The sequence below is a fragment of the Vombatus ursinus genome, unplaced genomic scaffold (assembly GCF_900497805.2).
Source record: "Vombatus ursinus unplaced genomic scaffold, bare-nosed wombat genome assembly UNPS02014870.1, whole genome shotgun sequence".
NCBI lineage: Eukaryota > Metazoa > Chordata > Mammalia > Diprotodontia > Vombatidae > Vombatus > Vombatus ursinus.
Genome location: NW_020954648.1, coordinates 909,188 through 925,711, shown reverse-complemented (window position 1 = coordinate 925,711; position 16,524 = coordinate 909,188). Strand labels below are relative to the sequence as shown.

The 16,524-nt window shown below is 43.9% G+C and overlaps 1 protein-coding gene across 1 annotated transcript in view; it reads left to right on the top strand.

Annotated features, from left to right (window-relative positions):
* Positions 1–16,376, top strand: part of PODXL (podocalyxin like) — a 58,055-nt gene extending 41,679 nt beyond the window's left edge. The window contains exons 4-10 of the mRNA XM_027842294.1: positions 3,231–3,659; positions 5,028–5,452; positions 5,992–6,063; positions 10,108–10,261; positions 10,517–10,578; positions 11,747–11,914; positions 12,477–16,376. Of these exons, the coding sequence (XP_027698095.1) occupies positions 3,231–3,659; positions 5,028–5,452; positions 5,992–6,063; positions 10,108–10,261; positions 10,517–10,578; positions 11,747–11,914; positions 12,477–12,677 (1,511 nt within the window). The 3' untranslated portion in view covers positions 12,678–16,376. The remainder of the gene's footprint in view (positions 1–3,230; positions 3,660–5,027; positions 5,453–5,991; positions 6,064–10,107; positions 10,262–10,516; positions 10,579–11,746; positions 11,915–12,476) is intronic.
* The last annotated feature ends 148 nt before the right edge of the window (positions 16,377–16,524 follow it).

Below are 16,524 nucleotides of genomic sequence, written 5' to 3'. Positions count from 1 at the left end.
AAGTGGGAGGAAGCCGGTGCTCCCCTAAGGGTGGAGAGCTGGGTAGGACCCAAGGATGAGAGCTGACTAGGCTGAGCTTCTCTCCCCAACTCTATTCCTACCCCCATGACAGGTGGAGCTCCCAGAAGAGATGGGAAGGTTTTCCCTGGAAGGGAACAAACATGCATAGTAAAGCAAAACATTTCCACTTTGGCCATATCCAAAAATGATTTACTAACCTTGTTAAGACAAATGAATTTTAAAAAAAATTTATTAAACACTTACTATGGGCCAAACCCTGTGCTAAGCATTAAGGACAAAAAAGATAGTCTCTACTCTAAAGATCACATTCTAATTGATTGTAATTGGAAGAAATAGTTGGCCCAGTGGATAGAGCACCAGGCTTAGTCGGGAAAACTCGAGTTCAAATCCGGTTTTAGACACTTACTAGCTGTAACCCTGAGCAAGTCACTTAACCCCAATTTGACTCAGAGTCTTTATTGGTAAAAAGGGGATAATGATAGCACTTACCTCCCAAAGTTGTTAATAAGGATCAAATGAGATAACTGAAAAGTGCTTAGCACAGTGCCTGACACATAGTAGGTGCTATATAAATGTTGTTGTTAGTATTACTATTTTTATAAGACACCTTGAAAGGCAAGATGGCTTTAAAAGTTTTTTTTTTTTAACCTTCATTACTTGGCCCCAACCTATCTTTCCAACCCTGTTCGACATTATTGTCCTTTCTACTCTTTGTGGTCAGCCAATCAGCAGGCCCTCATAAAGGTCCTACTATGTACCAGACAATATTGTGAGTAGCTAGTGATACAAAGATAAAAAAAGGGAAAGGGTCCCTGCTGTCATGAGGCTCACATGCTATCAATCTGTACATACTTCTAAGTAAGTGTCCAGTCACACTGTTCCACTACTGTTCATTAGGGACAGGATAGGAACTGGGGAACTCCATACATCGTGTCTGTCTTTGTATACCTTCCTGGCCTCTGTCATAGAATCCTGTTTCTTTTGAAACTCAACTCACGCTACCTTCTACAAGAAAGGACGTATCCATTTTTCTAGTACAGAGATACGTAACCTTGTGTCATGGACACTGGACCCCTTTGTCACTATGGTGGAAGCCTATGGACCCTTCCTGAGAATTTTTTAATACATAAAGTAAAATACATAGGATTACAAAGGGAATATTGAAATAAAGTTATTAAAATACAAAAAAACCCCAAACCCCAAATTCCTTGAGGACAAGGACTGCCTCTGTATTCCTAGCAAGGTGCCATCTTGGAATAAGTGGTAAGCCTTAGTGTTATGTCTTGAATAAGACACTAGAGTCAAATAAACCTGTTGAGTCCTTTGTCTACACAGTCCTACAGTCTATAGGAGAATGTCCTAGGCATAGGCTCTACCTTTTTCAATTTGGTTTTGAGCAAGCAGTTGATAACAAGCCCAGCAGCTATAGCCACTCAGGTCTAGGGGCAATGCCTTTGGTCCCTTCGTTGGGGGTGGAGGTGGTGTATCCTTAAACCTAGGGTTGGGCTGATATTGGCAGTTTTATGACCCCTGAGTATGAGTAAGAGCAATAGTCTGGGGAAGTTCCCAAAGGCCAAGTTCCCCAATAACTCAAGATTCCCTACAGCCCCAATAACATGATAGAGGGCTGGCCTGAAGAACAAGTGAATGAAACATCTGGCATTCAGAGAAAATATTTATTTTCTGGGATCACCTGGGGTAGGGTAGTTAGAAAATGATCTGATGCCCTTAGTGCCCTATGAGCTAGGGAACTTCTCAAGAGAGTTGTTGTGGTGGGAGATCACTTAGCATCCTCTCCTGAGGTAGCTAGGTAGTGTAGTCAATCCTCTAGTTCTCATCCAGTCTCAGAGACTTGCTATGTGGTTCTGGCCAAGTTTCTTGACCTGTAGCTTCATTTTCTTACCTAGGATTAGAAGTTGATACTTGACCTACCCCTTATCAGTCTCACAAAACTTGCCTGGTATGTTGTCCGTGGTCACAAAGGCAATGTATGGGAGAGTTGTTCATTCGTTTCAGTCACGTTTGACTCTTTGTGACCCCATTTGGGGTTTTCTTGACGAGGGTACTGGTGGTTTGGCCTTTCCTTCTCCAGCTCATTTTCCAGATGAGGAATCTGAGGCAAATTTGCTTAGGGTCACACAGCTACCAAGTACAGGAAAACGAGTCTTCCTGATACCTAGCCAGGCACTCTATCCACTACACCACCTAGCTGCCCAATATGGCACTCTATCCACTACACCACCTAGCTGCCCAATATGGCAGAAGACCTCAAACCTGGCCTTCCTGGCCATTAATTATCTGTAACATGGAGCTAATCATAGCACCCACCTCCTACCTCAAAGGGTTGCTGTGAAGACCAAATAAGATAATACATGTAAATCACTTTGCAAAACTTAGGGTGCTATCAAAATATTATCTATTAGCTAATATCCTGTCCTGCATGTCAGGGTAAGCAGAGGGGTATGATGGAAGGGAGAATTTACCACCAATCCCAAGTTTCTAAAGCTGGCCCATCATGAACTCTTCTACAAATTAGAGATTGATCCTTCAGGGTAAAATTTTAAGCCTTTGTAGGGAACCATCACCCTTCATCCACATCTTAAGTGGAGAAGATTTGTTCAGATATTTTGAGGCAGAGATGAAGGAGCTCTTGGTCCCAGGAGCAGGGGGAAAAATGACTGTTCAGTTTTACCTCAAGCCAACTGTGTTCCTTTCCTTCCTTAGAAGCAAGAGCCAGATGCACAGATTAGGGATCAGACATGACTTGTCTCATGGCTTTTTTCTGGCTTTTTCACATTCAGGGTGTGTGTATGAAAGAGAGGGAGGTTTGAATGGGAGTGAGGGAGAGGAAGAGAAGGGCAAGAGGTAGCAAACTACAGAAACTTGGAGGATAATTCATCAGCACTTTTAAAAAGTTTATTTATCTTAGTTTTTTTAACCTCTACATCATAGTTTTCCCTAGTATCCTTCACCCTCCCAGAGAGTTGTCTCATAAAATAAATAGTATTTTTAAGGATAAAAAAAGGAAAAACAATCAGCACAACAGATCAATGCTTTGAAAAGTTAAAAAACTTAATCACTTACTTGGTTCCTTTTTTATCTGTTGGGATAAATATATACACAGAACAAGGTAATATCTTCACACATGCAGCTTGTCATAAAAAGCTGTTTAGGCACTCACTTGTCTTTTCTGTTGGGATTACAAACAGGAAATGGGGCAACAACATCCAGGGAAGTAACAACTGCTCTCGCTACCACCATCACCAATGCTGGAGGTATCCAGGCTACACACACTTCAGGAACCGGCAAATCTCTGAACACAAAAACCATACAGCCAACTGACTCTTCAGGAATCAAGAAGTCAACTAGCCCTAACCCCACAATGACTTCTTCACTCCAACTTCAAGGTTCATCATTTCTCAAATCCTCATCCACTCCCAAATCAACCCAGGGAGGGGCCAGTACAGTAGGGACAACAGCACAGACCACTGTAGCCTCTACTACTGTAACACATGTAGTTACAACCGTAGAGACTACCAAGAAGACAACGATGGCACCCACTTCAGTACCTGGGGCTTTGGCAACCCCAAAGCCCACTTTGCCATCACAGGCAATAAACTCCTCACCTTTAACCTCAGGTAGGTAATTCTTATTTTTCATAGGGGGGAGAGGGTCCTTGGGAAGATCTGATTTTGGAAAAGTTAGTAAACTTACCTTCTACTTCTGCTTGGCCTAGGGGATGGGAGTTCCATAATAAAAAGTTAACAGTAAGAGAAAATGTGAGAACCTTGATTTAAACGCTCATTCCTGCTCTCGCCTTCTTGGTACGGTGGAGAATTAAACAAGACAAAACCATCCTTATCTGACTGTTGAAGATAGTCCCAGTGAACAAACTTGTGCCACACACACACACACACACACACACACACACACTCACTCACTCTCTCTTTCTCTCTCTCTCTCTCTCTCTCTCTCTCTCTCTCTCTCTCTCTCTCTGATAGCTCAGGGTTCCTTGTCTTCCCAGCTCGGGATTGGTTCTACTACTCCTACCAAGCAGTGCAGCCTGTAGCAATGCACCCCCTTGTCCCAACCCTCTCAGTTCCAAATAAAAAAAATTAATTAGTCCATGTCCTAGGTATTTTGTGGGAGATTTTCCATGATTTCTGCAAACCATAGCTTTTCCCCGCCCCCCTTCCTCTCTTGGAGGCAATCAGCGTTATATGACTACCCATAGTCACACAGCTAGTGAGTATCTGAGGCTGGATTTGAACTTGGGTCCTCCTGACTCCAGGGCTAGTGCTTGCTTTGTGCACTGTGCCACCTAGCTGCCCCAACCATAGCTCTTAACGAGCCCGTTAACATGTGACTGCCTTTACTAGTCATCTGTAGGACACAAATCTACTTCATAGCAAAGGCATTTAATAAAAATGTCTCTGTAAATCAAAGAACTGTAGAACATTTCCCTCCTTAAGCCTCAAACTTACTCTCCTATAAAGCCAACAATTAGAACCTAAACCTAAAAGCCTGTACTTGGCTGAAAGCTATAGCTGTTCTAATATATGTGATTATAAGGCTTGTGTGAGATAGGCCAGAGGTTTTTCCTCTGTCTCGCCCTTCTTGGGCTTTCACTTGGCCTGATGGATTCTAGGCTTCAACATCATAGCTTCTTCAGGGCTTGAAGCCCACGTTTTCATGTCTTGAGTTAGGAAGACTTGAGTTCAAATTTAACCTTAGCCTCTTACTAACTGTATGAACCTAGGCAAGTCTGTCTGCTCTAGTTCCCTTATCGTTAATGGGGATACTGATGGCAACTACCTCACAGGATTTTTGTGAAGATCAAACAGTACCCAGCACATGTGTGTTGGGTTTGACAGCTACAAAAGGAGACATAGGAGTGAGCCAGGATTTATTCCTTTAGGCTGTGGAAATAAAAGAAAGGGATGGTCTTTGCCCATTCTAGTACCTTTTTCCCCTCCTCTTAACACATTTGTTTCTTTTCTCTGCAGCTAAAATTAAGGACCAGGACAGTAACACCAGGAAGACCACATTGAGTTTCTTTACTACATCCTCCAACATCTCTGGGGGTTCAGCTCCTCTGACCAGTGTCATGACTTCCACCCTAGTGCCAGGAGCCTCTCCTTCTGTTACCTCACCAGCGACCACCAGCGTCACTTCCAGAACTAGGCCGGCTGTGGCCACCTCTGAGGCTCCAGTGTCCTCTGGGAATGCAACGTCAGATACCTCTGTGGGTACAGCTTCGGTTGCTTCTGGGGACACGGCTTCAGATACCTCTGGGGTGGTCCCCAGCAGGTCAACTGCAGTTGACTCTGAGAATTCTACCTCCTCACCCACTAGCCCCTATTCTTCCCATCACCAGCCCCCTGCCATGACAACCTCTGGATCAGAAATTTTTTCACCCATACCCAACAAGGTAACTACTGCAGCTGGCTTAAGGAATGTGAAGATTGGGGTGGGAAGAACAGGCTTGTATAGAGCTTAGGCAAAAGAGACCATGTATCCCCTTACATTCCTCCTTCCTAAGGAGCTGTCTTCACCCAAAATGCTAACAAATCATGTGAAGTTCCTTCTGACTTTGCTGGGGGTCTGCATCCCACACAAGAATCAGTCACTCAGAGCTCCAAACCTGAGTTGAGGCCATTTTTAGTGGTGCCTTTTCTCCTCTTCCTATGACTTAGGCCAGCCACTGGTGCCCATAGACCCCAGTATCATTTGGTGATCGAAGCTGAGAAGGTCATAGTGACCCTCTTTTCTCCCCACTTCCTTTACCCTACTAGTGACAGTAGGGGGTGTCTGAATTTCAGATGTCTTTGGGCCAAACTTGACTTTGACCCAGGACGAGACTGACTGAGCTTCCTCCCTCCAAGGGGCAGACATATAGCTGGGAGCAGTGACTGGCAGGGATAGAATTGCCAGATTTGGTGCTAAATTCATGACCCTGACTCCTTCCAGATAACCTGTCATGCTGACAGTCATACAACAGAGAATCTGCTTATTCTGAAGATGACCAACTTCACTATCTGTGTGAGTATTGCTCCCCTACCTGGCCACGCCAGTTTCATTGCTTTAAGTCTTAGAACCTTTTTTTTTAATCCCTTCACTTTCAACTTGATCCTTCTTATAGGGTGGGAGTCCAAATGGGATTGGGAAGAGCCAGCCACGTGAAAGCAGGTTAGAAAGATGTTGAGGATTAGTGTTCCCATCAGCCTTCAAGGAGAGATCCAAGATTTTGTTTTATTCCTTTGGTCTAGATCTGTGATTTAATTAGAGACAGGAACTAGTGAAAGTATTATCTGTACCCATGCAGCTTGACGGCTAACTGTTCTGTAACCTGAAAAATTACTTCCGATGTTGAATGACTTGTCAGGCTTCTACAGCCAGATTTGAACCCAGGCTTTTTGGAGGCTGACCCTCAGGAAATGGATAGCCATGCTACTGTTGGGTTTAAGGTTAGGAATAGTCTAACACAGTAACCACCTTTTAAAAAACTAAAAAAACAAACCACAGATACTGTTTTTACATCATCCAGATTTCCTTGTAAATCTCTCCTCCCTCTGAGTGTCAATCCACAAAACAAAACCAGATTTTTTTAGAAAGAGGAAGAAATGGGGGAAGAACACTAGAATCTATCAGCACATTAAAAAAATCTGATGCATGGGGCAGCTAGGTGGCTCAATGGATAGCGCACTGGCCCTGGATTCAGGAGGACCTGAGTTCAAATCTGGTCTCACAAACAAAACACTTACTAGCTGTGTGACCCTGGGCAAGTCACTAAACCCCATTGCCCAACCTGAATGAATGAATGAATGAATGGATGAATAAATAAATAAATAAATGAATAAATAAAAATCTGATGCAATGTCCTATATTCTTCAACTGTGCCCCCTCCACCCACCTCCTGGTGACCATTACCTTAAAGCGCTAAATAAATGCTAGTCTGGAGTCAGGAAGACCTGAATTCAAATCTAGTCTCAGACACTTAACTAGCTCTGAGTCCCTTGGGAAGTCATTTAACCCCTGTTTGCCTCATTTTCCTCATCTGTAAAGTGGAGATAATAGTACCACTTACCTCCTAAGGCTATTGTAAAGAACAGATGAGATAATAATTAGAAAGCACTTAGCGCAGTGTGCTAAGTCCCTCTAGCAATACAGCCTAGCTTTTATGAAGTGCTTGTTGAATAGAATGAGCCTTTTAGATGACTTCTAAGTGGCTCAATGCTCCCCTCTGCTGGCAATCTTCTGTTTTTGTAGCCACCTACCTAAAAAACGGGGAAAGCCTTTAGGCATCCAGGTTTTCACACACATTTGTTCAACCATTATTTATTACATACCCACAATATGGAAAGGCCTAGGATAGAGACAAAAGATAACCAAGACTCTTATCTTAAATTATTAATAATCTGCCCTCAAGGAGTATAGAGTCATTACATATTACAGAGAAATGAAAAGGTAGCTACACAAAAAGCTTGGAGTTTAAGGGGATGCTTCACAGGTCCAGTAGAAAGTTTCACTTTGAGGCCATGCTCGGGGCCTGCCCCCTTCTTGTGAGCTCCCCTGGCACCTCTAGGAACAACAGCTGCTGTTTTTCCCCAAAGTCTAATTCAGGCCCTTGCCAATGTCTGGGGACCAGAGGTTCCCAGGTATTCAGTGCGTGGTTCCCAGATATTCAGTACCCCTGTCACCTTTCTTTTACCTCATCCCTTTGTTTTTAGATCTTTAGGGGAAAAAAGACCCTTCTCTTTCTTCCCATCCATAGAACTGACTTGCTTTTCCAAATTCTTTCCTGGGACTAGGCATTTCAGGATGTGATAGGGCAAGGCGGTTACTAGAAGAGCTTTCTCTGCCTTTCCTGTGTTCCTAGGGGATGAGTTGCTAGGGAATCATAACCCTCATGGTCAGGCCTCATGGCCAGTCTCTCTCCCAGTCACAAAGTCTCACTCTGATATATCAGAGATGCTGACAGTACCTCGCATCTGTAGCAACATCTTTTTTTGATCCGACAGTTGTACATAGTACTTTCAGCAGGTGGCATTATCCCCATTTTCTAGATGAAAAGAACTAAAGTTTGCTCACAGTCATATAGCTAGGATCCGAGCTCAGTTATAGAACATCTGTCAGACATAGGTCCTCTGGTCTGACTCTGCTCATCTCAGATTTTATGTGAGGAAACTGAGGCCTAGATAAAGATTTGTCACAAAGAAATCAGTGGTAGAGCTGGGATTTGAACTCTGGTCTTCTGACCTACAGTGTTGGTGTATCTTTATATTAGATCCCAAAGTCTAGCTATGAAGCCTCCAAATGCAGGCAATGTAGCTTCTGAGGCAATGAGAGCTTCTCCCTTGGAATGAGGGAGAACCAAGGAGCAAGGACGTGTCTCTTCTTTTCTGGGAAAGAGACAAGGTGCTAAAAGTAAAAGACCAACAGGAGATCAACATACATGACTTTAAAGAGCCATCGCAAGGCAGTGATGAATGAGGGCTTCCAAATCTCAAAGAACAAACGCAGCCTCAGGAAGAGGTATGAGAAGGCACACTCCTTGTGGGTCTGTGGGCTGCTACATTCATTGCATGTATTGTTAGACTATTTTGAAGTAGTGATATTATTTTTCCTCTTTTTGTTATAAGTGATGGCTCCTTTGGAGGGGGAGATGGAAAAAGTGCTTAGGAAAGTTTAAGTGATGTAAAAAAAAGTATTATCTTTTTTTTTTTTGCTTTTAATTTTTTTATTAATTTATTTTTAGTTTTCAACAATCACTTCCAGAAGCTTTTGAGTTTAAAATTTTTCTCCACCTCCCTCCCCAAGATGGTACTCAATCTGATATAGGCTATATATATATATATATATATACACACATTCTTATTAAACATATTTTCACATTAGTCATGTTGTAAGTAAGAATTAGAACCAATAGGAGGAACCACCAGAAAGAGGAAACAAAACTCAACAGAAGAAAAAAAATAGCAAATAGTATGCTTCAGTCTGCATTCAAACTCCATAGTTCTTTCTTTGGATGTGGATAGCATTTTCCATCACAAGGCCTTTGGAGATGTCTTAGATCTTTGTTTTGCTGGGAAGGGTTAAGTTTATCAATATTAGTCATCGTACAACATGGCTGTTATCGTGTACAATGTTCTCTTGGTTCTGCTCACTTCATTCAGCATCAGACCATACAAGTCTTTCCAGGTTTTTCTAAAGTCAGCCTGTTCATCATTTCTTATAGCATAATAGTATTCCATTACATTCATATACCACAGCTTGTTCGGCCATTCCCCAATTGATGGGCATCCTATCAATTTCCAATTCTTTGCCACCACAAAAAGAGCTGCTATAAATATTTTTGTACATGTGGGTCCTTTTCCCATTTGTATGATCTTTTTGGGACATAGCCCTAGAAGTGTTATTGCTGGGTCAAAGGGTATGCACATTTTTATAGCCCTTTGGGCACAGTTCCAAATTGATCTCCATAATGGTTGGATCAGTTCACAACTCCACCAACAATGCATCAGTGTTCCAATTTTCCCACATCTTCTCCAGCATTTATCATTTTCCTGTTTTGTCATGTTGGCCAATCTGATAAGTGTGATGTGATCCCTCAGAGTTATTTTGATTTGCGTTTCTCTAATCAATAGTGATTCAGAGCATTTTTTCATATGACTATAGATGGCTTTAACTTCTTCATCTGAAAACTGCCTGTTCATATCCTTTGACCATTTATCAATTGGGGAATGACTTGTATTCTTATAAATTTGACTTAGTTTTCTATATATTTTAGAAATGAGGCCCTTATCAGAGATGCTGGTTGTAAAAAAAAAAAGTATTAAAGAAAGTAAAAGCCATGGTCATTCAAGGATCTTTAATCATTAAATTTGATGGTTAAAGGAGGGGAGACGAGCAGAGGGTTGTACCAGCACACCAGATATACAGCTTTTAATTGCCGATGTCTTGTTCATCTCATGGTCAGGTTTGCCCTGGCAGAGGCTTGCATGGAAGGCAAGACAATTCAGGTCCATTTGCTCCAGGATCAGGAGCTACCCTTAGCAGAAAGTTACCTTTGTTTTCTTCCCCCAGGATGGTGTCAAGGACTCCCGTAACCATCCCCTCTACACGGCACTGTGCCGAGCAGGAAAGGCCAGCTTCAACAAGGACAGGGATCTGTGTCACGTGCAACTGGTACCCCAGCTAGAGAAGCAAGAGGTGGCAGTCCTCCATGTCTCCGTACAAAGTGAGTGGGTGTACGTGGCTTGGGAATAGCTGGGGGGATCTTCGAGTGTAGGAGAGAACTTCATGGAGAATGCTAGGTCCACAAGGCATACCAGGTCAGCCAGTGTATCAGCCCTTCATTCCCTCCTTAGGGCTGAACCATACAGAGACACCCTACCCCAGTCTAGTGCCCTAGGGGCCTCAGGCAGTGAACTTCATGGCTTTCCCCACCTAGCCTGGTGCCCTCATGTTCAATGTTCCCTTCCTTTCCCCACAGCACACCTTCAGCCCAAGGAGCTGTATGAAGTATTGAAGAAGAGATGGGATGATTTGAAAGTGGTAAGCAGCCCAAAGGAAACATTATGAGACCTGGACAGAGGTTTCCTTAGCAGCACCCTCCTCTTCTGCCCCACTTCATCTCCTCCCCTGTTCCCTTAGCGTCTTAGAGAAGGGCCAGCCCTCAGGATTGCCCCTTTTCGTTAAGGGGATCAGGATTCTTAAGGATTGGACCAGAGCAAGGTGCTCAGGAGGAAAGGCCTCAGCTGCTCCCTCTTGACCAGCATCAAGATGGAGTGGAATAAATAGATAAAGGGAAGAACAGAACCAAGGAATAGATGGGTACCAGTCACTTCAGATTGGAATAGAGGATTCGGAGAGATCAGAGGAGGCTTTCCAATCAACCAACAAGCATTTATTGAGCGCTTGCTGTAAGCCAGGCACTAGGCTAATCACTGGGGATGCAGGTACAGGTACAAAGAGTAGAGTAAAAAGCCCTGTTGGCAAGGAGCTTACTAGCTAGCGAGTACCAGTATTAGATAAGTATGCACAGCCTGGGCTCTACACTCAGAGTCTGTGAACTTGGTGTCTAAAAATGGTTTGATTATTTTCAATATTATTGGTTTCCTTTGTAATTTTATGTTTTATTTTATGCACTTAAAAATGTAGAAAGCATTCTGAGAAGCAGTCACTAGGCCCCACCTGACTGCCAAAAGGGTCCACGACACTCAAAAAGAATAAGAACCCTCGCTCTATTTCCCTAATGTAAGAGAAATAAATACAAATAAGGAAATGCAAAGTTGTTAAAAATAGAAGGTAGTTTAGGAAGGAAGGAGAGCACTAGCAGTTGAGAAGACCTGAAAGGGATTTGTGCTTTTTGATTTTGGAGGATGAGGGAAGCTGTGAGGTCAAGGTAAGGATGGAAGGCATTCCAAGGTATGGTGGACAGCCGTGCACAGGCTGACAGATGCAGTGTCTAGTCTGAAGAACCATAGGGAAGGCCAGTTTATCTGGATCGTAGAATGCAGGAAGAGATTAAATTTCCAGTGAGGCTAGAAAGGTAGCTTGGGGGCCTGGAAACAGGGAATTTCCTCTAGGGGGAACCATTGGAGTTGAGTAGGGGACAGTCATGAGGGGCACTTTGCACAGTACCCAGCACATAGTAGGTGCTTAAGTACTTTGATGCTTGTATGTCCCAGAACCTGACTCTAATGAATTCCTTTTTGGACAGTTGGGTGTCAGTAACATGACGTATGGAAAGGAGAGTCTGGACAAGGACGTGGAGGACCGATTCAGCATGCCTCTCATCATAACCATCGTTTGCATGGCAGCCTTCCTCCTCCTCGTGGCAGCCCTTTATGGCTGCTTCCACCAGCGCTTTACTCAGCGCAAAGACCAGGTGAGAACACTGCTCATTCCACCCCTGGCCCTCCTACTTAAAAGGAGATGAGATGGTGTGATTGGAGGAACGCCAACATTTCTTCCCACTCCCCCAACCTCTCCACCCCCCATGCCGTGTGCTTTCTCTTCTCTTAAATGTATGGTCAAATGACACTTAAGTGTTCCATTTCCACCTAGGTTAAATATAAAAGGTAGGGGCATTGTCTCTAAAGGGCTTCTATTAAAAAGCCAGAAGAATGGTTTGGGGCTTCTCCTGGATCGTGCAAAGGGTGTGGTCTCTAAAAGGAGATAGGAGACTTAAAAGAAAAAGAGTTGGTCCTGGTCCATTTCCTCCACTCTCCAGGAAAACAACAACAAAAAAAACTTGCCCAGTATTACTGAGCTCTCCAGTGAGGTCATCACCTAGAGTTGCCTCTAGAGGGAGCCAGCTGCTTAATGTTGTAGCAAAGGACTTGGTGGAATTGTAAGGGGAGGAGAGGGGGTGGCGATCACTAGATTCATGAAACACCCCAATCCCTCCCACTGGCTTTCCCTTAGTCATCTTCCCATCCCTTTCCCAGCAACGCCTGACAGAGGAACTGCAGACTGTGGAGAACGGGTACCATGACAACCCAACCCTGGAAGTGATGGAGACTTCCTCTGAGATGCAGGAGAAGAAAGTGGCCAATCTCAACGGTGAGCTGGGGGACAGCTGGATAGTCCCACTGGACAACCTGACCAAGGATGATCTGGACCAGGAAGAAGAGGATACACACCTGTAAGGCCACATATCTGCCAGCTCTGACCACCCCCGTGCGACTCTTGAGACTTAATCACCCAAAGTGCCACTTGAGCAGAGGGAGGAAAATCAACCTCCTCCCCACCTTGAGAGAGACATGAATAGAGAAAGAAACAAGAAGGGAGCAGATGCCTACGTGCAGGGTGATGGGTCTCCTTCCTTCCCACCCCACTTCATCTCGAGGGGGCTTTAACTTTTTCATTTTCTAGCCAATGGAAACAATTCATCTTAAGAGGTTAGAGGAGGGCAAAGGGGGTGGGGGGATGGGAAAATGGCCACACAGTTTCCCCTGGGTCAGGACAGCTAGAAAGATATAATGGAAAGCAAACCTGGTGTCAGTTTATATCCACGTGGAGACCTGTTTTCTAGCCTTTTCTCCTCTTCTCAGGAGTAAAGCTATTTGTCATCCTTCCTGTGCCCCCTGGCAAGGGCACAGATCACCCCTGGCCTTGAACTACTTATTGTAAGCAAAATTCTGATTTCCTTGTTCACCTCTTTGGTGAGGTGGAGATTTTACCTGCCAGACCAAGTGTGAATTGTTCCTGCTCAAGGAATCCATCCACAGGTGAGAGGCAGGATTTAAACTTCCTGAATGGCCATAGTGGTTGGCTGGCAGGAAGCCTCGGCACTCAGCACCTCGTGGTTAAGACACTGGTTAGAGTGGGTCCAGGGGAATAGATCTGCCTGCCTCACATCCAGCTAACATCTCTCAACTCTGCTGAAGCCATTGTGGACATCATGCTCTCTGATCTGCACATATTACCTGCTAGGGAGAATGGATCCCAGAACCCACATGGCCCCTCACTCCCACCACTGAAATAGAAGCTGCTTTTTGGGACAAAGCCCCCCACTCCTGAGGATCATCTGTCAGCACACTTTCTTAAAAAAGACAATCAATGCAGCAGGAAAGGGTAGGATCCATCCAACCCTACATGTGAAACTCAGGGACTAACCAAGTTGCTGGGAATTATTTACAAAGGAGGGAGAGCGAGTGGCAGACCCTCACCTCTTCCCCCACAAACACACAATCCCAAGATTAAACTGTCCAGTGGTTTCTATAATCTCATCAGTGTGAGTCTTCTGTCTCCATTGGTGGGTATCACAAGCCCGTCCATGTTTTATCTTCCGACCATTCTTGTCCATATTCTTCTCTAGAGGTTTCCTACAAAGGATCTACTTAATGGGTTAGCAGTGCTCCTCCTCCCTTTTTTTTTTTTAAATCCCTGGTAGATACCAGGCGCTACTTGTCTTTGCTCCTATTATTTGCCTAGCCGACCTTCTTTCCCCATCACACATAACTCAAGCTACTCCTAGGTCATTGTTGGATGGTGGCTGTATAACGCATTTATGCTTACCATGCAGCTAAGTGATGAGTCACACTAAAAGACTTATTTCAGTTCCAATCCTTTAAAGACAGTACATGTGTAGATGGGAATAGAAGTAGGGGCATCCAGGGTGGATGTATACTCAGAAATCCATAAGTGTGGATGACATCATGATGCTGGCAAAACCTATCTACTGAAAAAGACGGATTTTTAAAAAATGTAGTCATTTAAAAGTTACCTAAAATGGCAGCTTGTATTCATATCACCTTCTTAAACTGTGCAATGTACAGTAATGGGCCTATTGCTAGCCTCTGATTACTCTGGAGCAAGTCAGTGGGGAATACTGGTACCTAAAACTGGCTCATTTTTGAGAATTACAGGGAATTTTCAGTTGGGACACATCTCAAAACTGACTTCAGGTTTCCATCACTGATTGTAATTTTTAGCTTCACTTTATGGACTTTCAGGAAGAAAGTAAACATTCAAAAGATCAGGTGGACCTAAGCAGACACGGCCTGGAGTTTTGGTCACAGTCTACAAATTTAGTTGGCAATTTTCATGTGTGTTAATTATTATTAACATTAAGTTTGCTAAGTCTCGGGCAGGCTGCACGCCAGGTTCTGGAAACACGGCAGATGTTGGTTCTTTAGCTCTAGCAGCACCCATCCCTGGGGAGCAATAATTGATATGCAGTATTTATGTTTGGATTCAAACCTGTTCTCACCCTGTTTTGATGTTCTGCCCCAATTTTCCTGTGGTGTCCTCTGGGGGTTTCAGAATTGCCCCCTGGCTGCCCTGATTTAAACCACCCCCACTCCAGGTCATCAGGAATCAGTTTTGGCCTGCACATTTCCTGAGCTTCCTTCTCTTCTCGGGGCAGCTAGTAGCAGGGAGGAGGAGAGGCTTCTTAGGAAACTGTACTACAGTAGGCTTACCTTCTCATTTTCTTGAAGTCTGCAGGAGTTTTGCGTGGAGTTTGCACCTGTGCCCAAGGTCCCCAAATGCCAGGGCCCCTGGAGGTGGTTGTCGATCAGGCTCCAGGAAGCAGCTGTTTGAGTGCTTTTCATGGCATTGATGCAAACTGGTAGTCTTTTCAGTGCCTCTTTGTCCAGGAGGCAGCAGGCCAATTTCTTACAGGTTTGACTTGGGTCCATTTGAACATGAATTACACAAAGGATATGTGTCAGCATCCTCTGATAAGGACATCAGAGTTCTGGTAGAATTCACCCTTTTAGGAGTGGGATTTATTTTTTATTTTGTAAATGCCAGACTTGTGATTGCTTTGGAGTAGAGAATTCCTGGTCAGGATTGTTAGGTAGAGAAGTAATTGCTCAGTAATTTACAGGTTAAGTGATTTGTTCAGTACCCAAACAGTCAACACTGGACTTTGTCAGGATTTGAACATAGGCTTTCCTGATTGTGAGGCTGGCTCTCTGGCCACTGCCAAAGTTGCCTATCTTGAGTTATTAAGTTTAAAGGGTCCAAAGCACAAACCTCTCAGTGCCAGAACTGCCTCTGTAATTACCTCTGACAATGAGTTGGGACAACCCCAAGCAAAAAGGACCTTTCCACCCAAATATGGCTCACAGACTCGAGGGCTCTTATGGGCATTTTGAGCAAGCCCAGATTTAGAGTAACGTTAAGCCAGCACCACCCATACACAACAACCACATGCCTTTTGCATTGCTTTCTTTTGGACAATTAGGTTGGAGAAACAAAGGAGATGTATTTTGAGTAATTTGGTCCAGAATGAAGGGGTCTGCTCCTTTGTGCCTAGTGTTAAGGCTAGGTTGATCTTCTTGCTCATTTTCCAAGTGCCCCATGCCTTATTAATAGGTGAAAAAACTAGTCTGTATTCTCCTCTGGAAGCTGTTGCTTATTCCTGCTGCCTTTAACCTAGGCATAGCCATATTGTCCCTGGCAAAAAGACCAAATCAGAGGAAGCCTTGTGTTGGGGGCCACAGGAAGCTTCTTTAGTTGCAACATGTCTTCAGGGGTGAGATAGTTGAAAGAGTAGCTGAAGCCCAGACTGAGATAATTCAGGTTATAACTCTGTTACGAAGTTTTGGGATGCTAAATATGTATCTTCTCCATCATAGTTACATTTCTGAAATTCCCCAGAAGGCTCCAGGATCTGGAAGTCTTTTATCTGGGTAGTACTATGCCTAGCGCACAAAATCTAGTACATTGTGCACCTTGCCGCCGCCATCCCCCACCCAAAAGACAGTTGGGAGGTTACCTCAAAGTCTCAGTCATTAGTTGGAAGAATACAGTTCAAGTAAGCATGGGTCCCCAAAAAGGCCATGATAAGAGGAATTTTGAACTTCTATTTTTTAAAAATAAAAATTTTATCTATATCTTTTGTTTTTACATTGCCTCAATTTTCCTCTGGACTTTCCCCCTCCCTTCCTCTTCCTATAATCTGTCTCATAACAAAGAATTCTTTTTTCTTTTTAAGAAAAAAGAAACTTGGCAGATGACAGGTTTCCGGAGGCTGCCTGATAA